This window comes from Pseudophryne corroboree, chromosome 6, assembly GCF_028390025.1.
Source record: "Pseudophryne corroboree isolate aPseCor3 chromosome 6, aPseCor3.hap2, whole genome shotgun sequence".
NCBI lineage: Eukaryota > Metazoa > Chordata > Amphibia > Anura > Myobatrachidae > Pseudophryne > Pseudophryne corroboree.
Window position 1 is genome coordinate 484,057,231 of NC_086449.1, and position 25,802 is coordinate 484,083,032.

The 25,802-nt window shown below is 44.8% G+C and overlaps 1 protein-coding gene across 3 annotated transcripts in view; it reads left to right on the forward strand.

Annotated features, from left to right (window-relative positions):
• Positions 1-25,802, forward strand: part of DOCK4 (dedicator of cytokinesis 4) — an 803,151-nt gene that overhangs the window by 743,252 nt on the left and 34,097 nt on the right. For all 3 annotated transcript variants that reach the window (XM_063927278.1, XM_063927279.1, XM_063927280.1), the window contains 5 exons: positions 1,030-1,206; positions 3,529-3,612; positions 23,750-23,869; positions 24,207-24,328; positions 25,297-25,417. In XM_063927278.1, coding sequence (XP_063783348.1) covers positions 1,030-1,206; positions 3,529-3,612; positions 23,750-23,869; positions 24,207-24,328; positions 25,297-25,417 — 624 coding nt within the window. The remainder of the gene's footprint in view (positions 1-1,029; positions 1,207-3,528; positions 3,613-23,749; positions 23,870-24,206; positions 24,329-25,296; positions 25,418-25,802) is intronic.

Consider the following 25,802-nt stretch of genomic DNA (forward strand, 5'->3'; position numbering starts at 1 on the left):
CAGTGCTTCTGTAGGACTCCAAGTCACTTTGGTTGCTACTTTCCTGTATTTCCGGTGTCTCTCTCTTTTTTGTCCTACCCATGTATGTTTTTCAGTCATAAGAAAGAGACAAATGCCTAGTGTCTGTGACCTTAATTTGCAGGGCTGGGTTTGTGGAAGCACACAGTGAGGCTTGCTGTCATTCCTTTTCTATAGATAACAGCTTTTCCTAAACTATCTAGTGCCAGCTGCAGTTTGCTTTCCTCTTTTTTTTTTTTTTTCCTTGAAAAGGACATTACATTGAAGTATTATATATTTTAAAACCAATGCATGCTTTGTAGACTCACAAACAAGTGTAGTCCTATGGCTGCAAGATACTGAGGTTTAAATTCACTGCATTATAAAGCGGACCACTGTTTAACCCTTTTCCATGATTATTTGTCCATCAAAGGTTATTCAGTTAGGCATGATAAGTTTTTCGCTTTTTTTTACAGATACTGTAGCATTTAGTAAGTGCATCCTATATAAACATATAGGTAGAAACCAATTGGCAGCTCTCACTTTTTAGAATGCTTGCTACTTTGAATTTATCACTCATAGGGGGGAGTTCAGTAAAAAAAATTGTGAGAAGAAACATGACTTTACCGGGGTTTATTGACCAATGGTTTTATCAGGCAATTCAATTGTGAGCTGTATTTTTCATGTAAAAACTTACTTGTTTTCACGTGAAAAACATAGGATCCCGGGATAAGTTCCCGGATCCATGTGCTTATCAGTTGTGAAAAATGGGTCAGTTATCAGGGATTGTTTTCTCCTGCCTCAGGGCAGGTGGAAAAATCCCAGCTTCTGCTGGCTACCGGGGCTAATTGAATAAGCCCCCATAGGGATCAATTAGCTGTAGTAATTTACCACCGTTAATTGAATTCCCCTGATTGTTCCTGCACTGATACCCTTACCCCTACGTCAGATACCAGGAATTTACTTTTGCTAATTGTTTTATCATTTTAGATTACTAGCTGTATTTGGTAATGTTTGTCTATATTATTTAAGGTGGAGATGAGCCCCCTGGAAAATGCTATTGAAGTCTTGGAAAATAAAAACCAGCAACTGCGCACTTTGATTAGTCAGTGTCAGACAAGACAGATGCAAAACATAAATCCCCTGACAATGTGTCTGAATGGCGTCATTGATGCTGCAGTTAATGGAGGTGTTTCCAGGTATCAGGAGGTAAGGCGATTAAAATATATCTAATGTGTATATGTATAAGATAGAAACATAATGGGAGCCATTTATGAAGCTGGATGAAAAAAAGACGCATGGTGCTAAAGTGTAAATATCACATGAAACGCCTACAGCCTACGAGTCTAAAATCACTGCTTTCATTAAGTTGTAAACACTTTTTTTCTCCTCCTGAAATACTGTTCAGTTTAACCTTATGTGTGACTTAAGTGATTTATTGTTAAACTGAGAAGAAATTAAAACTGTGCAAATAAAAGCTACTTAATGGTGTGTGGTCTATATCACAAAGTTATCAGGAAAGAGGGACCTTAGTATGCATAGTTTGGAGCAGAGAAGGGGTCATGTGAAATTACTTTATGCAGAGTTACAGAAGTATCAGAAAAGTGTTTTTTATCTGCCGTTAAATTCTATGACAATCCTAAATCTAAAAATAAGAGTCCGCATGTAATGCCGTGTGAAATGGCCAGAGCCCGGAGATTCCAGCCAAACTCGTACATTTTTTAAAGCAGCAGTCATTTACAAGGCAAAACCAACTTTGTAGATGATTGCAAATATAAGACAATACAACCCATAGATGACCAGCTCAAGTTTTTTTTTTGTTGAGTGTAAAAGCCATGTCAAGAATCATCTACAATAAGTGTAGCGAGGCAAACCCCCGTATATTCGGACAAATAATCTGATCCACAAAATGAATTCTTGTGGACCAGTGCAAAGTGTAGGTGTGTGAATACTTATACAGTACTTATCCCCGCCGATGCTGTCTTGCATAAATTGAGGTGCATTGCAGGATCAAAGCTGATTTTGCACTGGACATTGAAACTCTTGCTCTTCAGGAATGACGTCAACTGTATTGTCATTTTCCATTCTGTACGCTGTGTACTTTGCAAATCGCAAAATATTACTATTGGTCATTGTATTGGTTTTGCTCATACTTGGTGGGCAAAGTAGGAGTAAGTGACACTCCAGCTAATTATCTGTTAAATACACTGCAAACATATTTCAGAACTACAGTGGACGTTTTTTCATTCAAAATAAATTAAATATTTAGGGGTTGCTGTAGCATCCTTCAAGATCTTGTCTAGAGCACAAGTACTGTAAGTAAAATGTAAATGTATTATTTGGAATTCTAGCCAGCTAAAGTGTTGCAATGCAATGGCTTCACAACACCACAGTACTACTATAGATTGCCAGTAATAAAGTCACGAATGCAATATATGAATAAATAGATCTCCACAGATTTATAAAGAGCATTATATTCTGTAAAACAACATAAGAAATCTTCTTCTAAGGTGTGGAACTATCATCAAAAATGTAATATTATTCACCAACTCCAGCAATAAATCGGCACTCATGAGAAGACTTATATAAACAAACAAATGTGTATTGAAGATCTATATTTAGGTAGATATTGTATATTTTTATCAATTAACAAAATGCAAAGTGAATGAACAGAAGAGAAATTAAATCAAATCAATATTTGGTGTGACCACCCTTTGCCTTCAAAACTGCATCAATTCTTCTAAGTATACTTGCACACAGTTTTTGTAGGAGCTTTGCATGGAGGTTGTTCCAAACACCTTGGAGAACTAACCACAGATCTTCTGTGGATGTAGGGGATCGGTATGATTTACCTACAATCACAATCCCGACAGTCAAAATCCCGACAACAATTGGCCGACATGGTCAAAATACCGACATTTAAAATCTCGATAGGTCAAAAAGTCTTCACAAGCCTTTCAAATTTTTCGGTGTGTATGTTGACATAGGTCGACACGGACACTGTATAAGTGTACTACATCCTCTTGCATATATAGCTTACAGATAGCTTTATTCCAAATTGGTTTACTCAGACTATCCTAGTTAATTAGAATTCTTAAGTGACCCTACACAGTCAGATGGCGCTGCCTCTAGAAGTGCTGAACAACCAGATTGAGAAGAGGGCTGGAGAGGTTAATCATCCAGTTTCTAACAGAGCTTCATAAAGCTCAGTTGGGGAGGGCTGACTTAATTGTAATACTCTGCAGTGAGTTAGATATAGATGCATACATGTATACCTAAAAATAGAGCCATGAAGATGCAAGTGTATCCTCCTTATACACAAACATGGCATCTTTATATTCAAATCTTTATTACACTTGTTCTATATTATATATTTAATTCTAATGTAACTTTTGAGGTCATTTTAGCTTTCTCTTTTTTTTCCCCTACATCAGCCATATTTCTTCAGGATTAGCTTCCCCTTGTAAGACCTACTGTATACAGCTTTTAATTATAGTCCGGACTCACAACGTTATGTTGTCCTTTATTTAGGCATTCTTTGTGAAGGAATACATCTTTAACCACCCTGAGGATGGAGATAAGATCTCACGCCTGAGAGAACTAATGCTTGAACAGGTAATGTGCTAAACAGACACTGAAGTTTGGACTTCCATTTAACAGAAATCATATTCTTGTCCTTCTGATGTTGCAACATAATATAATTTTGCACACCACATTATGATAACTATCTCAAAGTGTTCATCATTATATACTTTAAAAAACATGATGTGCTTTATAAAAATATTTTCTCTGACTTGCAGCACTTGTTTAATATTATTAATATCAACTTTTACATTTATATATGCGTGAATGTTACTAAAGTCTATGTTCCCCCAAGTCTGGCATTCCTGGCTGCAGAGGGCATCCAAGGAGTTGATATGAGCATCATGTAATCTCACAAATACAAAACATATTGCTATGAGCCTGGGGGGAATTCTGTCCCCTATGAAGTAATGTTCCTGAAATCTAGACCCTCAGATTTGAATTCTCCAGACAACTGACATTCTTGCTGTTACTTGAGAATATTGTAAGTATTGTCTCACTGTTAAGTTGAGGATGGGGAAATGTGGTCTTTGGTATCTGTAGTTATTCCACTTGGTATTGGCAAAAAAAAAAAAAAAAATCCTCATCAGATGATGCAACCTGCCCCTTTTGGGACCCCACTACAATTGAGGGGCTTAGTGGAAAAGAGGCAAATGCCACAAAGTGGCATGGACTCCTTTTCAACTAAATATGTCTACCAGGGATTTGTATATTGCTGTTGGTGAGAAATAAGCACATACAGTACCACTATGTTAGACATTAGTGGAGTAGATGCTAGTTGGCAAAAGCTACTTGATGGCAGCAATCATTCTAAATCCATGTAGATGGGGCGTATGCTTCTTTTCCACTGAGCCCCTCAATTGAGAGGTCACTCGGGGACACACTCCATAGGAATGAATATGGATGCATTGATTGGTCAGAGCATGGGGGCTGTCGAGAAACTGCCCCATTCATTTTCTGCCTGCAAAGAGTTTAACCATCAGTTGCACATAACTTTGTGAATTTTCTTGGGTCCCCGTTCATTCCTGTGGAGGGTGTCCTTATGGAGTCACTCAGAAGATTGTAGCAAACGGGTTCAGAAATTGCTGCAGGTCCCCATTTATTTCTCTGGAAAATGTCCACAAGGAGTTCAACCATCAGTCAGAATTGTCACACACCGCTTCAGAAAATGTCCCAGGTCCCCATTCAACCCTATTAAGTGTCTGCAAGTTCTCCATCCTTCAGAAAGTGTTGCAAATGCAGTACAATCAACTGTATACTGTAAAAGACAATAAATGTTATTCATGTAATTAAATATATAAGTAATATCAATAAAAATAAATGAAAACAAAACATTGGGTCCCCCTTTTAAGCTCAACCAAGACCACAGTAGCATATATTAGCGCACAATATTTGAAATGCAAACAAAAAAAACAGCGTACATTATTGAAGCATTCTGTAGTACAGGAGATTTTATTTTCCTACATTGGCTGAGCGACGGATGTGCCATGTAGTTTAGAAAAGGCAACATCTGGTGGTCAGAAAGTGGTATTACACCCTTCAGCATCTCCTGGGGTGATTCAGAGCTGATCTTAGATGTGCTAAATTTAGCACATCTACGATCAGTTTCTCTGACATGCGAGGGAAGGCCCACATGTCAAGCACTGCACCCCACCCCCACGGGTGTGAAAGCATCACATGGCGGCAATGCTTTTGCACCCGCCAAGTAGCGTTTAGCTGGCAGGCGGGTACCCGCCACGTTCTGGGTTGCAGCGGCTGTCTGTGATCACGCAGCCGCCACAGCCCGCCCCAGCAACGGTCCGGACACACCTGCATTGTCCGGGCCAAGCCCCACCAAAGGCATTCTAGCGTTGTTGGCACACCCCCTCCCGCCTCTGCCTGTCAATCATTCAGAGACGATCGCACCAGTGAGATGTTTTTAGCATCTCACTTGTACTTACTGGTTGCGCATGCACACTCCACAAAGCCTTCAGAGTGCAATCGCTGCCGTTGCAGCGATCGGCTTTGATCACCCCCTATATACGTTATGCTGCAATTGATGTCCAGGTGCTGCATATAAGATGTGGCAAGACTGGCACTCTGTATTGCGTATGGTTGTGAAGTATATGAGGACACATCTGTAAAGGTGGGTACACACTAACAGATATATCTGCAGATCAATTGATCTGCAGATATATCTATGTACGGATCGAGCAGTGTGTTCAGCATACACACTGCCCGATCCGTCGGGGCCTGACGTCATGAACTGGGCGGGCGTGTACACACGCCCGCCCAGTTCACCTGTCAATCACCGCCGGCCGCCGCAGCATGTGTACGGGCGGTCGGCCGACCGCCCCGTACACACACAGCGACGCGCCAATATATCGGTAGATATATTGGCCGTCGGCTGTGCTGCGCGGCCGACGCGATACGTCTGTGAACGACGGAGTTCACAGACGTATCGGCCGTACACACTGGCCGACGGTCCCGCGATATGTCGGCCGTTCAAGAGAACGGCCGATATATCGACCAGTGTGTACGGGCCTTTAGACATTGTAGAGCACAGTATTAGAATGAATGCTCTGGAGCTCATGCTGTGTTGGCAATACACCTGATTTCTTAGTGTAAAATAAGCACATTTCTTTTATATGTACCCACATAAAAGCTTATACTGTACCTATGTCCATATGTAGATCTGACACTTTTGTATACTTATGCTTAGAGAAACAGAATGGAATAGGTTAGGGGAGTGCAAATGTAGTACACGTACTGTCATTTGCATGTTTGCCTAATTATGAACTGCATTAGATCTGCATGGAGAAGCAGATATGCCTATCAGTACTTGCAGGTGTCTGATGGCTGGTGCAAATACATTGCATCCACTCTGCACAGTCCACACATATGCTCACATGTCTTCTCATCCTTCCTCTCGACACCGGTTCCTCATTGCTGTATGACCATATCATACAGCCCACCAAGAACCTTTGCAATCTGGTGGACAACTATGCAATAGATAGCACCTATCCTTGTGTATCCATGCCTATTTCCCTATAGATTGTAAGCTTGCGAGCAGGGCCTTCCTACCTCTATGACTGTTTGTTATATCATTGTTTTCTCTAACGTCCTAAGTGGATGCTGGGGACTACGTAAGGACCATGGGGAATAGCGGCTCCGCAGGAGACTGAGCACAAAAGTAAAAGCTTTAGGACTACCTGGTGTGCACTGGCTCCTCCCCCTATGACCCTCCTCCAAGCCTCAGATAGATTTTTGTGCCCGAACGAGAAGGGTGCACACTAGGTGGCTCTCCTGAGCTGCTTAGTGAAAAGTTTAGTTTTAGGTTTTTTATTTTCAGTGAGACCTGCTGGCAACAGGCTCACTGCACCGAGGGACTAAGGGGAGAAGAAGCAAACTCACCTGCGTGCAGAGTGGATTGGGCTTCTTAGGCTACTGGACATTAGCTCCAGAGGGACGATCACAGGCCCAGCCATGGATGGGTCCCAGAGCCGCGCCGCCGGCCCCCTTACAGAGCCAGAAGACTGAAGAGGTCCGGGAAATCGGCGGCAGAAGACGTCCTGTCTTCAATAAGGTAGCGCACAGCACCGCAGCTGTGCGCCATTGCTCTCAGCACACTTCACACTCCGGTCACTGAGGGTGCAGGGCGCTGGGGGGGGGGCGCCCTGAGACGCAATAAAAACACCTTAGATGGCTAAAAATACATCACATATAGCTCCTGGGCTATATGGATGCATTTAACCCCTGCCAGTTTTTCCTTAAAAAAGCGGGAGAAAGGCCGCCGAGAAGGGGGCGGAGCCTATCTCCTCAGCACACAAGCGCCATTTTCCCTCACAGCTCCGTTGGAGGGAAGCTCCCTGACTCTCCCCTGCAGTCCTGCACTACAGAAACAGGGTAAAACAAGAGAGGGGGGGCACTAAATTTGGCAGATTAATAATACAGCAGCTATATAAGGGAAAAACACTTATATAAGGTTATCCCTATATATATATAGCGCTCTGGTGTGTGCTGGCAAACTCTCCCTCTGTCTCCCCAAAGGGCTAGTGGGGTCCTGTCCTCTATCAGAGCATTCCCTGTGTGTGTGCTGTGTGTCGGTACGTTGTGTCGACATGTATGAGGAGGAAAATGGTATGGAGGCGGAGCAATTGCCTGTAATAGTGATGTCACCCCCTAGGGAGTCGACACCTGACTGGATGGTCGTATGGAAGGAATTACGTGATAGCGTCAGCACTTTACAAAAGACTGTTGACGACATGAGACAGCCGGAAAAACAGTTAATACCTGTCCAGGCGTCTCAAACACCGTCAGGGGCTCTAAAGCGCCCGTTACCTCAGATGGTTGACACAGACCCAGACACGGACACTGACTCCAGTGTCGACGGTGAGGAAACAAACGTATTTTCCAGTTGGGCCACACGTTACATGATCACGGCAATGAAGGAGGTTTTGAACATTTCTGATACTACAAGTACCACAAAAAAGGGTATTATGTGGGGTGTGAAAAAACTACCCGTAGTTTTTCCTGAATCAGATGAATTAAATGAGGTGTGTGATGAAGCGTGGGTTTCCCCCGATAAAAAACTGCTAATTTCTAAAAAATTATTGGCATTATACCCTTTCCCGCCAGAGGTTAGGGCGCGTTGGGAAACACCCCCTAGGGTAGATAAGGCGCTCACACGCTTATCAAAACAAGTGGCGTTACCGTCTCCGGATACGGCCGCCCTCAAGGAGCCAGCTGATAGAAAGCTGGAAAATATCCTAAAAAGTATATACACACATACTGGTGTTATACTGAGACCAGCAATCGCCTCAGCCTGGATGTGCAGTGCTGGGGTGGCTTGGTCGGATTCCCTGACTGAAAATATTGATACCCTGGACAGGGACAGTATATTATTGACTATAGAGCATTTAAAGGATGCATTTCTATATATGCGAGATGCACAGAGGGATATTTGCACTCTGGCATCAAGAGTAAGTGCGCTGTCCATTTCTGCAAGAAGAAGGTTATGGACGCGACAGTGGTCAGGTGATGCGGATTCCAAACGGCATATGGAAGTATTGCCGTATAAATGGGAGGAGTTATTTGGGGTCGGTCTATCGGACCTGGTGGCCACGGCAACGGCTGGGAAATCCACCTTTTTACCCCAGGTCACCTCTCAGCAGAAAAAGACACCGTCTTTTCAGGCTCAATCCTTTCGTCCCCATAAGGGCAAGGGGGCAAAAGGCCACTCATATCTGCCCCGGGGCAGACGAAGGGGAAAAAGACTGCAGCAGGCAGCCTCTTCCCAGGAACAGAAGCCCTCCCCCGCTTCTGCCAAGTCCTCAGCATGACGCTGGGGCCTTACAAGCGGACTCAGGTACGGTGGGGGGTCGTCTAAAGAATTTCAGCGCGCAGTGGGCTCACTCGCAAGTGGACCCCTGGATCCTGCAGGTAGTATCTCAGGGGTACAAATTGGAATTCGAGACGTCTCCCCCTCGCCGGTTCCTGAAGTCTGCTTTACCAACGTCTCCCTCCGACAGGGAGGCGGTATTGGAAGCCATTCACAAGCTGTATTCCCAGCAGGTGATAATCAAGGTACCCCTCCTACAACAGGGAAAGGGGTATTATTCCACGCTGTTTGTGGTACCGAAGCCGGACGGCTCGGTGAGACCTATTTTAAATCTGAAATCCTTGAACACTTACATACAAAGGTTCAAATTCAAGATGGAGTCACTCAGAGCAGTGATAGCGAACCTGGAAGAAGGGGACTATATGGTGTCTCTGGACATCAAGGATGCTTACCTCCATGTCCCAATTTGCAGAACTGTCACTATCAGTTTCAGACGCTGCAGTTTGGATTGTCCACGGCACCCCGGGTCTTTACCAAGGTAATGGCCGAAATGATGATTCTTCTTCGAAGAAAAGGCGTCTTAATTATCCCTTACTTGGACGATCTCCTGATAAGGGCAAGGTCCAGGGAACAGTTAGAGGTCGGAGTAGCACTATCTTAAGTAGTGCTACGACAGCACGGGTGGATTCTAAATATTCCAAAATCGCAGCTGATTCCGACGACGCGTCTGCTGTTCCTAGGGATGATTCTGGACACAGTCCAGAAAAAGGTGTTTCTCCCGGAGGAGAAAGCCAGGGAGTTATCCGAGCTAGTCAGGAACCTCCTAAAACCAGGCCAAGTGTCAGTGCATCAATGCACAAGGGTCCTGGGAAAAATGGTTGCTTCTTACGAAGCGATTCCATTCGGCAGATTCCACGCAAGAACTTTTCAGTGGGATCTGCTGGACAAATGGTCCGGATCGCATCTTCAGATGCATCAGCGGATAACCCTGTCTCCAAGGACAAGGGTGTCTCTCCTGTGGTGGTTGCAGAGTGCTCATCTTCTAGAGGGCCGCAGATTCAGCATTCAGGACTGGGTCCTGGTGACCACTGATGCCAGCCTGAGAGGCTGGGGAGCAGTCACACAGGGAAGAAATTTCCAGGGCTTGTGGTCAAGCCTGGAGACATCACTTCACATAAATATCCTGGAGCTAAGAGCCATCTACAATGCTCTGAGCCTAGTAAGACCTCTGCTTCAAGGTCAGCCGGTGCTGATCCGTCGAAAAACATCACGGCAGTCGCCCACGTAAACAGACAGGGCGGCACAAGAAGCAGGAGGGCAATGACAGAAGTTGCAAGGATTCTTCGCTGGGCAGAAAATCATGTGATAGCACTGTCAGCAGTGTTCATTCCGGGTGTGGACAACTGGGAGGCAGACTTCCTCAGCAGACACGACCTCCACCCGGGGGAGTGGGGACTTCACCCAGAAGTCTTCCACATGATTGTGAACCGTTGGGAAAAACCAAAGGTGGACATGATGGCGTCCCGCCTCAACAAAAAACTAGACAGATATTGCGCCAGGTCAAGGGACCCTCAGGCAATAGCTGTGGACGCTCTGGTAACACCATGGGTGTACCAGTCAGTGTATGTGTTCCCTCCTCTGCCTCTCATACCCAAGGTACTGAGGATCATAAGAAGGAGAGGAGTAAGGACTATACTCATGGCTCCGGATTGGCCAAGAAGGACTTGGTACCCGGAACTTCAAGAGATGCCCACAGAGGACCCATGGCCTCTACCTCTAAGAAAGGACCTGCTCCAGCAGGGACCCTGTCTCTTCCAAGACTTACCGCGGCTGCGTTTGACGGCATGGCGGTTGAACGCCGGATCCTGAAGGAAAAAGGCATTCCGGATGAAGTCATCCCTACCCTGATCAAAGCCAGGAAGGATGTAACCGTACAACATTATCACCGTATTTGGCGTAAATATGTTGCGTGGTGCGAGGCCAGGAAGGCCCCTACAGAGGAATTTCAACTGGGTCGTTTCCTGCATTTCCTACAAACAGGACTGTCTATGGGCCTAAAATTAGGGTCCATTAAGGTTCAGATTTCGGCCCTGTCGATTTTCTTCCAAAAAGAACTGGCTTCAGTTCCTGAAGTACAGACGTTTGTCAAGGGGGTACTGCATATACAACCTCATTTTGTGCCTCCAGTGGCACCTTGGGATCTAAATGTAGTTTTGGGATTCCTAAAATCACATTGGTTTGAACCACTTTCCACTGTGGACTTAAAATATCTCACATGGAAGGTGGTAATGCTGTTAGCCCTGGCTTCAGCCAGGCGTGTCTCAGAATTGGTGGCTTTATCCTATAAAAGCCCTTACCTAATTTTTCATACGGACAGGGCAGAATTGAGGACTCGTCCTCAATTTCTCCCTAAGGTGGTTTCAGCATTTCACTTGAACCAGCCTACTAGGGACTTGGAGGACTCCAAGTTGCTGGACGTAGTCAGGGCCCTGAAAATATATGTTTCCAGGACGGCTGGAGTCAGAAAATCTGACTCGCTATTTATCCTGTATGCACCCAACAAGCTGGGTGCTCCTGCTTCTAAGCAGACTATTGCTCGCTGGATTTGTAGTACAATTCAGCTTGCACATTCTGTGGCAGGCCTGCCACAGCCAAAATCTGTAAATGCCCATTCCACAAGGAAGGTGGGCTCATCTTGGGCGGCTGCCCGAGGGGTCTCGGCTTTACAACTTTGCCGAGCAGCTACTTGGTCAGGGGCAAACACGTTTGCTAAATTCTACAAATTTGATACCCTGGCTGAGGAGGACCTGGAGTTCTCTCATTCGGTGCTGCAGAGTCATCCGCACTCTCCCGCCCGTTTGGGAGCTTTGGTATAATCCCCATGGTCCTTACGGAGTCCCCAGCATCCACTTAGGACGTTAGAGAAAATAAGAATTTACTTACCGATAATTCTATTTCTCATAGTCCGTAGTGGATGCTGGGCGCCCATCCCAAGTGCGGATTGTCTGCAATACTTGTACATAGTTATTGTTACAAAAATCGGGTTATTATTGTTGTGAGCCATCTTTTCAGAGGCTCCTCTGTTATCATGCTGTTAACTGGGTTCAGATCACAGGTTGTACGGTGTGATTGGTGTGGCTGGTATGGGTCTTACCCGGGATTCAATATCCTTCCTTATTGTGTACGCTCGTCCGGGCACAGTATCCTAACTGAGGCTTGGAGGAGGGTCATAGGGGGAGGAGCCAGTGCACACCAGGTAGTCCTAAAGCTTTTACTTTTGTGCCCAGTCTCCTGCGGAGCCGCTATTCCCCATGGTCCTTACGGAGTCCCCAGCATCCACTACGGACTATGAGAAATAGAATTATCGGTAAGTAAATTCTTATTATTTCCAATTGTAAAACGTAACAGAATTTTCTGCACTATAAAAGAAACTGTGAATAAATAAATAATACATCTGATGATGATTATGTTGCCTGCTTTAGCTGGCTGCATCTGGTTGGCTGAATGCAGATTGACTACTGAAGCTGAATAGTACTGTCTCCATTGAATATGCCTATTGAACATGGGCATTTCATGGAGTGACTTTTTTTTTAAATATCTAATTTATACATGAGAAGGAAGATTAAACCTGCTTGTCATGAACCCAGCCGGTCCCCAGATATCTCATTATGAAATTGCTGGTCGTGCTTATGGTTACGTCAGCATTTACAGATAATAACACAATGACACTACCACCAGCAAGGATTCATTTAGTGGTCTGTCATCAGGTAATCCCTTGCTTCTACCTCTACATACACAATTATTAATATTCCAAGGATAATTGCACACTAAATTTCAACCACACAAGTAGCATGGGTCGCGTATGCTTCCAGGATCATCAAAGAACACAAAGAGAATACACTAAATTAACGGTTTTTAATTTTAAATATATTTCCAAGGCTTACAGTTACAAAAATCTCACAAAAAATGACATTTCTGCTGCGGGGTACACTGGGCTCCACAAGGAGAGACATAGGGGTGTAGAGTAGGATCTTGATCCGATGCACCAACAGGCTGAAAAGCTTTGACTGTTCCCAGAATGCACAGCGCCGCCTCCTCTATAACCCCGCCTCCCTGCACAGGAGCTCAGTTTTGTAGTTGGTGCCGCAGATAGCAGGCACATAACAGTGGGGCTGCTCTGGGCAGCCCTGAGAAGAGCTTTTTAGAAGAAAAGTGAAGACTTCAAGGGCAGCAGCAGTGTGTATATGTCTTTTGACATTCACTGCTGCAGCTCCATCTCTCCCCAGCGGCGCTGTACACTCCCGAGCCCTGGTTGCCGGGTAACTACAGCAGGAGGCTCCGGTTTTCTTCCATGGTCAGGCACACACGAAGGGGGCTCTCCGGGATTGCGTGGCCGCGCTTTGGGAGGTGGTGAGTGGGTCCCGCTTGCGGAACCCATGCTTTATCGCGATCCGGCGTGGTCAGTGGGAGGCGGGCCGCGCTGGCGGTGAACACTGTGGCAGTACAGGCGATCCCACTAGATCACCAGGGCATGGGTGCGGGTCAGGTTTTCCCTTAAAACCATTTTAACAGTAGCCCACAGTACCCGGTGGTTTTGCCAACAGGGGGATACGGCTTAGACCTGGAGCCCCTCCCCCAGCCCCAGGGCGCCATTTCCCGCAAATGTTCCCACCCTGGAGCTGCATATCTGTCTCTTCCTCACTCCCTGTCAGTGTCTGGGAGCCATTTCTCTCAGCTACACTGTTCCTGGGACTGCTTGGGCAAATCCTCCTGTGTAAAGCCGCCTCGTTGTCAGCGCTGTGACTTTACATGACACTTAAGTATTCTACCTGCCTATTAGACAGTGTTAGTTAAGAAAGAGTGCATTTAGTCAGGGTTTCTAGTACAATTACCCTGTGATATACATCGAGTTCTTACTGTGCAGTGTTATATCTATTGACTACATAGCTATATAAGCTGGTCCAGTGCAGTATTATTGTTAGTAATAACTTCTGCATTGTACACCTGTGACTATATGTGTGTGCATTAGTTTGCTGAGTGGTTTCAATTTCGTGTCTCTCACTCAACTTGCTATCCCTATATTCTATAACCTGAGGGGGCTTGGTGCGTCAGGTTTTATATTTATGTAGGATTTCACAAGATATACTTTAATACGTATTTTTCTCTGTGATTTTAGTCACCATATCTCTCCTATTTCTCTGCTTGTGCTGACTACACTGTGCAGGGGTTTGGGTAAGAGGTATTGTGCTGCTGCCAATTGTACTGTGTTACCTAATACTGCAAGTTATATCATGTCTGCTTCTGAAGGTAACGGTTCTGGGGCGGAACACACTGCTGGTGTTGCGGAAGCCACAGATCTATATGGGGAGAATATAGCAGCTGTGGGCTCTGGTTCTGGGGGCTCCTTGCCCCCCAGTGAGACTGTGGCAACGGAGGTCCATAATGACCCACCGTGGGCCGCTTTTTCCACGCTTCTCCATACGCTAGTTATTAAATTAACACCCCCTATGGGACCCCCTATGCCGGTTCAACCGTGGTCCCTGCAGCTAACCCGCCATGGGCGGACAATTTAGCTGCTCAATTGAAGAAGTTGAACCAGTCCCTGACTACTAAAAAGTCTGACCCTCGCTCGCCTAAGACCAAGGGGTCATCTAAGCGAGCTCTTATCTCCTCACAATCCACTGCTGTCACTGACACCTCGTCTGATGAAGATGGCACTTACATTGACCCCACAGATTCTGACTCAGATACTGCTGATGGGGAGGGTAGTTCACATGTGGATAGTCCTGATCTTTTGGAGGCTATTAAGTTGATTTTACAGATTACGGATGATCCCGAGCCATCCGACCCTCCTAAGAAACCAGATAGGTTCAAGCGTCAGAAGGTGGTTAAACAAGTTTTACCTCACTCTGACCACCTAGTGGATATACGTCAGGAACCCTGGGAAAACCCGGGTAAGAAGTTTGTGCCTCAAAAGAAGATGCTAGCTCGCTATCCCCTCGCACCAGAGCTGTCTAAAAATTGGGAAACGCCTCCTCCAGTAGACTCGCATGTGGCTAGGATGGTGGTTTCCTCAGCTCTACCTGTCACTACCGTCACGTCTCTAAAAGAGCCTACGGATAAACGTGTGGAGGGTTGTCTGAAAGCGATTTACACCCTCACGGGTGCTGCACAAAGGCCCACTATTGCAGCGACATGGGCTGCGGAGGCTATTGAAGCATGGGCCTTGGAGTTAGAAGCTGAAATATCTTCTGACCATGCTAGACAATGCCTGTCTTATATTGTCACAGCTTCTTGCTATATTAAAGAGGCGACTTCTGATGCCGGTATCCTAGCAGCCAAGGCCTCTACTACATCAGTCCTGGCTCGCCGGATTCTGTGGCTGAGATCCTGGTCTGTGGATCTGGACTCTAGAAAAACCCTGGAGGTACTCCCTTTCAAGGGAGATATTCTGTTTGGGGAGGACTTAAATAAGATTGTGGCTGACTTGGCTACTGCCAAAACTGCATGTCTGCCAAGTACCGCTCCTTCTGTGTCGAAGGCTAAAGGTACTTCCTTTCGCCCCTTTCGTCCTTCAGGTAAAGCAAAAGGTCAGGCGTACAACAAGCAGACCCGCACTTCCAAACCTGGTAAGCCAAAGCCCAAAAGAGCCTGGGCAGCCCGTCAGCCAGCTTCCAAGACCGATAAGCCTGCCGCATGACGGGGCGGGCCTCCCCCTGGGGGATCCCAGGGTGGGGGTCGGCTTCTAGGGTATACCCAGGAATGGTTGAAGACCACTTCAGATGCCTGGGTACGGGAAGTCGTCACTCAAGGTTACGCCACAGCCTTCAAAAGCCGACCCCCTCATCGATTTTGCAGAACAGACGTCCCGTTGGACCAGACAAAGGCAAACACTCTACATTTGGTGGTACAGACCCTCCTGGATACAGGAGTCGTAGTACAGGTGCCTCTTGCGCAGAGGGGCCAGGGGGTACTATTCTCCGCTGTTTCTAGTCCCGAAACCGAATGGGTCCTCCCAGCCCATTCTCAACCTCAAGGCATTGAACAGGTTTGTGAAGGTTTCCAAGTTCCGTATGGAAACCCTTCGCTCTATAGTTCTGGCCTTGGGACCTGGGGACTACATGGTCTCCCTGGACATACAGGATGCTTACCTGCATATTCCTATAGCAGCGTCACATCAGCAATACCTGAGGTTTGCGATTGGCAATCTCCATTACCAGGTGTTACCTTTTGGTTTAACTATGGCTCCGCGAGTCTTCACCAAAGTTATGGCGGTGATGATGGTGGTACTCCGCCGTCAAGGGGTCAGGATACTGCCATATCTGGACGACTTGTTAATCCTGGCAAATTCCCCAGAACTTCTCCTATGCCATGTAGATATGACTGTCGGGTTTCTACAAGCCCACGGGTGGCTCATCAACTGGAAGAAATCCTCCCTGGTCCATGCTCAGAGCATGGTGCACCTGGGAGCGCTATTGGACACTCACAACCAGAGGTTGTTCTTGCCTCAGGAGAAAGTCCTGAAGCTTCAGGGCAGGATTCATTGCTTCCTTTCTCGCTCGCAAGTGTCGATACATTCGGCGATGCAGGTGCTGAGCCTCATGGTGTCAGCATTCGACATGGTGGAGTATGCTCAGTTCCATTCTTGCCCCCTCCAGAGGCTGATTCTAGTTAAGTGGGACGGCCTTCCTCACAGGATTAGGTCTCACATGATCTCATTGACTCCGGACATCCGTCTGTCGCTGCTCTGGTGGCTCCAGGACCGACAATTGTGCAGGGGCCGTCCCTTCTGGATATCCAACTGGGTCCTGTTGACGACAGATGCCAGTCTAAGAGGTTGGGGCGCGCTGCTGGAGCAACACTCCCTTCAGGGTCGATGGACCAAGCAGGAATCCCTCCTCTCGATCAACATTCTGGAATTGCGGGCGGTCTACAATGCGTTGAACCTGGTCCAGCATTTAATTCAGAACCGTCCTGTTCAAGTACAGTCGGACAATGCCACCACAGTGGCTTACATAAATCATCAGGGCGGAACTCGAAGCCGTTTGGCAATGAAGGAAGTCTCACGGATTCTACATTGGGCGGAACGCCATCTACCGGCCATATCGGCAATATTCATTCCGGGAGTCCTGAATTGGGAAGCGGACTTTCACAGTCGTCAACACGTACATGCCGGCGAGTGGGGCCTCAATCTAGAAGTGTTTCAACTCCTAGTGGAAAAGTGGGGCCTTCCAGATGTAGATCTGATGGCGTCTCGACACAATCACAAGGTTCCGGTCTTCGGAGCAAGGACAAGGGATCCTCAAGCATTCGTGGATGCGCTGGCGGTGCCGTGGAGGTTTCGGCTGCCGTACGTGTTCCCTCCGGTGTCACTTCTGCCCAGGGTAATTCGGAAGTTCAAGCAAGAAAGAGGAATTCTGCTTCTCATAGCTCCAGCGTGGCCCAGACGGCACTGGTTCTCAGACCTGCAGGGCCTATCGTCAGAGCGTCCAATTCTACTTCCACAACGCCCAGACCTCCTCGTTCAGGGCCCCTGTGTTTACCAGGACCTAGCCCGGCTGTCTCTGACGGCGTGGCTCTTGAAGCTTCCGTCGTGAGGGCTTAAGGGTTTTCTGAGGCAGTCATTCAAACTATGTTGCCGGCCCGGAAACCGGCTTCTGCTCGGATTTACTATAGGATCTGGCATTCTTACTTTGTTTGGTGCGCATCTAACGATTATGACACTTCCAAGTTTAGTACAGCCAAGTTGTTGGCCTTTCTTCAGCAGGGCCTGGACTTAGGCCTGCGTCTGGCATCCCTCAAGGTTCAAATATCTGCCTTGTCGGTGTGGTTTCAGAGAAAGATTTAGACCTTACCTGATGTGCATACCTTTACTCAGGGTGTGTTGCGTATCCAACTTCCTTATGTCCCGCCTGTGGCTCCTTGGGACTTGTCGGTGGTTTTGGAGGCGCTACAAGAGTCTCCGTTTGAACCTCTTGGTTCAGCTGATCTTAAGTGGCTTTCCCTTAAGGTGGTGTTTCTGCTGGCTATTGCTTCAGCTAGAAGAGTGTCGGATTTGGGTGCCTTGTCTTGTAGTTCCCCATATCTGATATTTCACCGTGATTGGGCGGTTCTTAGAACTCGTCCCAGATATTTACCTAAGGTGGTTTCTTCGTTCCACCTTAACCAGGAGATTGTGGTTCCGGCACTTGTTTCTCCTGATCTGTCTCCCAAAGAGCGGTCTTTGGATGTGGTATGGGCTCTCCGTATCTATGTGAAGAGAACTGCTTCTATTAGGAAATCTGATTCTCTCTTTGTGCTATTTGGATTTCGCAAACGGGGCTGGCCTGCTCACAAGCAAATTTTGGCCAGATGGATTAGGATGGTGATTGCACATGCTTATGTGAGGGCTGGTCTGTCGGCTCCTGCTCAATTGTGAACAGTTGTGCAAGGCGGCTACGTGGTCCTCCGTGAACACGTTCATAAGGTTCTATGCCTTTGATACTACCGCTTCCCAGGATGCTTCCTTTGGACGCCGGGTTCTTGTGCCCACTACAGTGTGTCCCCTCCCATAAGGAACTGCTTTAGGACATCCCCTATGTCTGTCCTTGTGGAGCCCAGTGTACTCCGCAGCAGAAAACAAGTTTTAAAATAAGAACTTACCTTTGTTAAAACTATTTCTGCGAGGTACACTGGGCTCCACAAGGCGCCCACCCTGACGCACTTAGCTTCTTTGGGTTGGTATGGCATTAGCCGCTGACACTTCTCCTGTCGTGAGAGTGTGGTGTATGTGGCTACTAACCGTTGTCGTCTCTTTTCCTGCTACTGCATTGGGCTGGTTAACTAAAAACTGAGCTCCTGTGCAGGGAGGCGGGGTTATAGAGGAGGCGGCGCTATGCATTCTGGGAACAGTCAAGGCTTTTGTGCCTGTTGGTGCCTCAGATCAAGATCCTACTCTACACCCCTATGTCTATCCTTGTGGAGCCCAGTGTACCTCGCAGAAAGAGTTTTAACAAAGGTAAGTTCTTACCATAAAACTCGTTATACGATAAGTATAATAGTTTCAGAAATAAAAAACGGAATAAATTAGAACAACTTACAATAAAGTATGAACTGATGTGAAGGAGACCACTTAGAAACTGATAGGACACATTCAATATATCTGCTTCTCCTACAATAGTGAACACTACTCACAGATCCACCAGTCATTTTATTTTTGCAGCAGACTGCTCCTTGACCCCAACCTTTGTTTAACTCTCTCAGTGCCAAAGTTAATTGAAGAGTTACTCACAGATTGGCACAGCATCCTTTCGAGGTGAACTAAACCTTTGACATCTCCCTAACACGTAAGATCCTCAGGTTTATCTATTTATTGAACTGGATCTTAAAGGAGTTCTAGTTACTTAGGATTGAAACAGATGCTTTAAACATACAGGGGGGGAATGTAATAGCCTGCAAGAAGCAGGAAGTGCCACACTTTGTGTGAGTTCTCCCATTTTTTTAAAGTGGTAAACCAGGTTGGGCTTTTGCCATGTAAATGATTGCTGCTTTAAAAAAAAATGGGAGCTCTCACACAAAGTCTAGCACTTCCTGCGTCTCACAGGCTATTACATTTCCCTCCACAATATTTTATGACTGGTCTGAGATTGTTATCTCACTTCCTTAAGTCTCAAATAGTAGACCATAAACCGTCCTTCTACAAATGACCTTCTGCAGCCTGCAAACAGTTCCAAACAGTTCACATACAGGACACAGCATGTCAGCCATTTTGATACATTTGTTAGGGAACACCCTCAGGTTATGAAATATATTTAATGTTTATGTCTGGGCATGACCGTGACACTGTATTATAGATTTTTTTTTCAATTGAAGTCAAACCCAATAGTAGATCGCTATCAAAACAAATATTGAAAAAAATTACTTTTGTTTATGACTAGGGTGTAAGTGTATAAGTACACCTGAAATAAACAGTATATATGCTACTGAGCATGAGCTAGATGCTTCTTGAGATGTCTCCGACTCAGAATATACCTCCCAAATGTCCCTATTCCAGCGGGACAGTCCTTCTATTCAGACACTGTCCCTCCTGTGGACAGTAGTGTCCACGGTTTACATACAGGACACAGCATGTCAGCATTTTAATACATTTGTTAGGGAACACACGCAGGTTATGAAATATATTTCATGGTTATGTCGGGGCATAACCGTGACACTGTTGTATTATAGATTAACAAAAAAATGTAAGTCAAACCTAATAGTTAATCGTTATCAAAACAAATATTGAAAAAATTGACTTTTGTTTATGACAAGGGTGTAAGTGTGTAAGTACACCAGGAAATAAACTTAGTATATATGCTACGGAGCATGAGATAGATGCTTCTTGAGATGTGAAGCGGTTAACATACCACCAGTCGTGATCCCACCGGTCACAATACTGATGTTGGAATACCAACAGGCGGTGAAATGCCGCCACCGGAATACCGGCGACACAGGCTATTCTCCCTCTGTGGGTGTCCACGACACACATAGAGGGAGAATATGTCCTGTGGAGAGCCACCGTGCCTGCAGCGTGGCGAGCGCAGCAAGCCCACAAGGTGCTTTCTAGTGCCCGCCCACTGCCGGCATTCTGGCGGACGGGATCCCGCTGTCGGGATCATGACAACCAGCCTGCCAGGAAATTTGTATGAATACCCTTGAGATGTCTCTGCCGGGAAATTTGTTTGAATTCCCCTGAGATGTCTCTGACTCAGAACATACCTCCCAAATGTCCCTATTCTAGTCCCGCTATTCAGACACTGTCCCTCCTGTGGACCGTAGTGTCCCGCGCATGGGGGGGGGGGGGGGGGGGTAGGGAATCCTTTGATCACCACTGCTCTGCTCTGCAAAGCAGTGGGTGATCTTCGGATAGATGTCATGCACATGTGCATGGCATCTAAGCAGTGCAGGGAAGTGAGCCTGGGGGCTGCTCATCTGCTCGGGGAGCGCTTGGCATGCCCCGAAATGACAACCCACCCTTGGCCATGCCTTTTTGGGTGCAAAGGTCCTGCTTAAAGTTGAGAGGTATGTCAGAATATTGGCGCAAATACACTATATCTACATGTGACTTTTTATAGTTTGTTTTTTATGCATGTGTGTCCAAATTGGTATGGTTTCCTCTGTCACCCATCATTATAATGTTTGAGTTTTTTTTGCAATGTTCCAAAACATACTACTCTCTGTAAAAACACTACATTAAATAGTGCCAACATAATGAACACATAGTAGATAAGACCCAGCAGGTCTCAGCTCTGTGACCCTGGTAGTTAGCAGGGTCGCGGACTGGGGACTAAGGGGGACATTTACTAAGCAGTGATAAGAGCGGAGAAGTGAGCCAGTGGAGAAGTTGCCTCATCAGCAGCTCTGTGTAATTCTATAGTATGCAAATTATAGATGTTACTTCAGTGCTGATTGGTTGCCATGGGCACTTCTCCGCTCTCATCACTGCTTAGTAAATGTCCCCCCTAGTTCCAGGTTGTTTGCGTTTACACTGACCAAAATCTCAGATTTTGTGTGTTCTTGTGCAAAAATGGGAAAAGGGGTAATATATGGGCCACATACGTTGAGTCTTTTTAATTTTCTTTAAAGTAGCACAGCTACAGATTGAAATTTATTTACAATTTTCTAAGGGTAAAGTCCATTGTTTACAAGTGATTTTTGCCTATTGTTCCAGTTTTTATTACACATTGAAGATCTCAATAATCACACAATACTCTTTCAGTTAATATGTGGTCCAGTATATCTACAGTATATCTTAGTTTTCACTACTGCTCAAAAGCTGACAGCAATAGATTTACTGTAAAAGTAAAAATACATCTTTGTAGTTATATAACCTGACCATTAAAATACAATGAACTAGTTAGTGCTGCTGACAGTTTGACCTCCAAGATCATTTATTTCTTGAAACATTTCCTACATCATTTTGTTGTGGATTTGATGGTACACACAGCACAGACAATTTGTAGCTTATACGCACATACATTTCATTGTTTTATGATTAGGACATAATATGCAGTTTGGTCTGTGCTAAATTGGCAAGAACAGAAAATTAACATTAGCGACTATTAAATAATTAGTCTTGTGTAGCATATATGGTTAAAGAAATAATCACCTTTATGCAGTGACCGGTCCTCCCCCCCAGTAATAAGCAGATTACATCTATGTAAAGACACACTTCTCCAGCTCTCCAGAGTCCTGTGGTGATTTACACACAGGTAGCTCACATTTGTACAGGCTGGATTCATCTGCACGTGAGCTGTACAAGTCAGCTGAGTGCAAGTTTCAAGCTTCCCCACATGATTAATTTAACTACTAATGAATTATCTAATTTCAAACACTAAAACTAGGACCCTGCAAAGGAAAAACAATGTCACATTTCAATTCTGTTGTCACCACAGAGTTCATACATCAGGCGATGAAAATATGGTATCCGATAAAAGCATCAGTTACAAAGATTCAGTGTTGGCTTACAACAAAAGTTTCATTACCTTTTTGTTATCCTACAAGCGCTTTTGTTTCTAAGATCAGAACTGCACCACTTTGCTAATTATGCATGTCCTTTTATAACTAAGGGCCTGATTTAGAGCTGGATAGACGTTCAAGCAACATTTAGTTTCCGTCCAATTCCTACCAGGGGCATGCGGGAGACATCTCAGTAGCTGTAGCTGTGATCCTAGCACTACGACTGATGTCGCAAGCTGGGATCCAACATCACTACCATTGGTCGCGTTGTTCCACGCAGACAGACAGCTGAACAAGACTCAGCTTGTGCAGCAGGCCAACTGAAGCTGGGCTGCAAGGCCAGGAAGTCTCTGTGGTGACATGCAGACCCTTGGCTCTCCCCTCCCAGAAAACAGGGGCAACGTGCCCTCATTTTTAGGATTGCGGCCTTCTCTTTGCCCCCTTCCCACGCCCTCAATCCTTCCTGTCAATCAGGCAGCACCGGAGGTGTGGCACTACCAGCGTTATCTACTTGCGCAGCAGCAGGTTCCCGATAATCTGGAATCTGTGTGCAGCCCCTCTCCTGTACAAATCACTAACTCAGGCCCTAAATTAGGAGTCCCAGTATTTTGACAGTCAGATTAACTGGTATAATCTCTTTCAGCTTTATTGGGGATGTGGGTGCAGGAAGATGATGAACATACACACACACACACACACACACACACACACACACACACACACACACACACACACACACGCATATTGATGACAGTTATCAACCTTATTACCTATACATGTCCAAAAACTATACTATAGATGTCCTATTGACTCCTCTTCAGGGATTGTGCTCATTGGTGTATATCTGTGGTATCCCAGTATGCATTAACATTCATTTCAAATTGTGAGATTTTGATTTTTGCATATTTCATTTTAGCCAGTCGAGTACTGGTTTTTATCCATTATTGTTCAGGCTTTGCTCCTGCTCCACTATCTTCTTTTTGCTTGCAGTTATAAATGACCGCAGTTCAGAGAGACAAATACTTAAGTATGTAAAAATAACACAATTATTTAAATTTCAACCATTATTTATAGTTGTTAATTAAATATGAAATTTGGGTAACCTTTTCTGTCTCAATAGAAATGTAGTTGGAATGATGTGTCACAGACATGCATCAAGAGCAAGACACAAAGATGATTAAAAACATAGATGCACACACAAGAAAAAGAATAGATATGGACATATATACACAGTACAAACCCTGTATTAGGAGTTGGGCTAGGTCACTAAAATGTGCTTTACGCTCCCTTTTATGGATAACTAGTAATTGTAATAAATCCATGAAATTGGGCTTTATGTGTGTTTTTCATTTTTTTATTGTTACTTTTTTTAAGGCTCAGATTTTGGAATTTGGGTTAGCTGTGCATGAGAAATTTGTACCTCAAGATATGAGACCTTTGCACAAAAAGATGGTGGACCAGTTCTTCGTGCTCAAATCGAGTCTGGGAATACAGGTATGGAAAATGTCGTAATTACCTTTTGGTGAAATTCAGGTAATGTCAAACTTGAATTTGTAGGAGATATAGTAATAAGCAACAGTGACATCTTTTGGTTAATAGGTTTAATTACCTCTCTCTTTGGGAAGTTAGAATTGTGCACCTTTGGTGTCTCTAAAATATGTTACACGCAATATATGTAAGTTGGATTTTCTTTGTAACTGATTAAATTACTAATTGTATGCACCTTGCAACAATATATCTTTGTTCTAGAATTTAAGATGTTCTATAAGCTCATAATTATCTCTCATGTGTGCACATATGATTTGCTAACATTATTTGTTTGGGCTACCAGGATGTTTCCACGTGTGTACCGCCTAGTCCTGTTAATTTCCACAATGGAAGTCCTCGTATACCCAGAAACTCAGCACCTGCTATCATGGGTCCAGATGCTGCCCGGGTGATACCTAGACGAAGGTGATGCTCTTATAATGGTCACATCACTCCTGTGGAAAGTGTGTGTGTGTGTGTGTGTGTGTGTGTGTGTGTGTGTGTGTGTGTGTGTGTGTGTGTAAAACGTAGTGAGATAGTTTATCATAATGATTCATTAGTATCCATTAATTAATATGACATAGTATTTACAGGGCCACTGTTTCTATTGTCCTTTACCTGACCAGTATCCTAAAACTGTGTCTATAGTATTTGCCGTAGGCTGTTCCAGTGGGATTCTTTTTATTAATTAGAATACTGTAGGTACATTTTACTTCAAAATTTCAACTTTCTTCAATTTCCAAAGAACTATAAACTTAAAAATGTAGCAAACTTGACTGTACCTTTATAGCAAGTATTGAGAAAAAGAGAAAGACATATGTACAGATTCTTCAGGATTAGGTCTGTGCAGAATCTCACTCTCCCCTGAATGTGCCTTGATATGCCAATTTATGATAGAAAGATAATAAATGTGTTACTTTCTGTCTGCAACTAATGCTGTATAATGAGAGCGTGTCATATAATGTTTGGGCTTTTTTTGTAATAAATTATATACTGTAAGTCTCAGATATGCTGACAACACCTACAAAATCGTCATGTCCAATTATTAGTAAACTGAATTACCATAGTACACGTTCTGTGGTGCAGTGTTGTAGGCTGGTCTCATATAGTGGTCATTTCATAACTATATGGCACTACCACTTGGGTAGGTGAAGTTGTAAAGCAGACTTACCAGCTGTGTTACTAATACAGAATCATCACAGAAGGTCATGTGCTGCTATCAGTAGTGTTAGGGCAGTTGTTCATGCTTGAAGTAGGGTTTTATGTCTTTTAAGAAAACCAGTTCTATGATTGTCAGAAGAGCAATATAACTGTTAAAAATAATTTTTCACAGATATACATATTGTTTTTTTGTTTGTTTTTTTCATTTCATTTTGTTTTTATTTGTATAACAGTCCTTTGAGCTACCCAGCTGTAAATAGATACTCTTCATCCTCCCTCTCCTCTCAAGCATCGGCTGAAGTTAGTAATTTGACAGGACAGTCAGAAAGTTCTGATGAAGTATTTCACATGCAGGTAGGTCATCAGTATTTTTATGGAAGTACTGTCCCTTCTTGCATCACGCAGGTCACATACCACCTGCCTCTCATCTCTTATTCCCAGGAACTTTGTTGGCACAAAATGTTTAATTTATTTTCTTAGTTGTGAACTATTTTTCTGAATCTCAGACATCTCCATATTGTTCACAGCAACTAAATAACAGAAAAGTGGAAGTAACGTTCTTTAGAAAGTAGTAAACAATTGCAATTTTAAAAGATTTTTACCTTACAATATTAACATGAATATTGGCCAGCACTGAGAGCGAATACACATAAGCACTTTTACTGCGGAGTTCAAGCTGAGCTTGTGATAGGGATTATTGATCCATATCCTTAAGGACCACTTTCTGCACATGGTCATT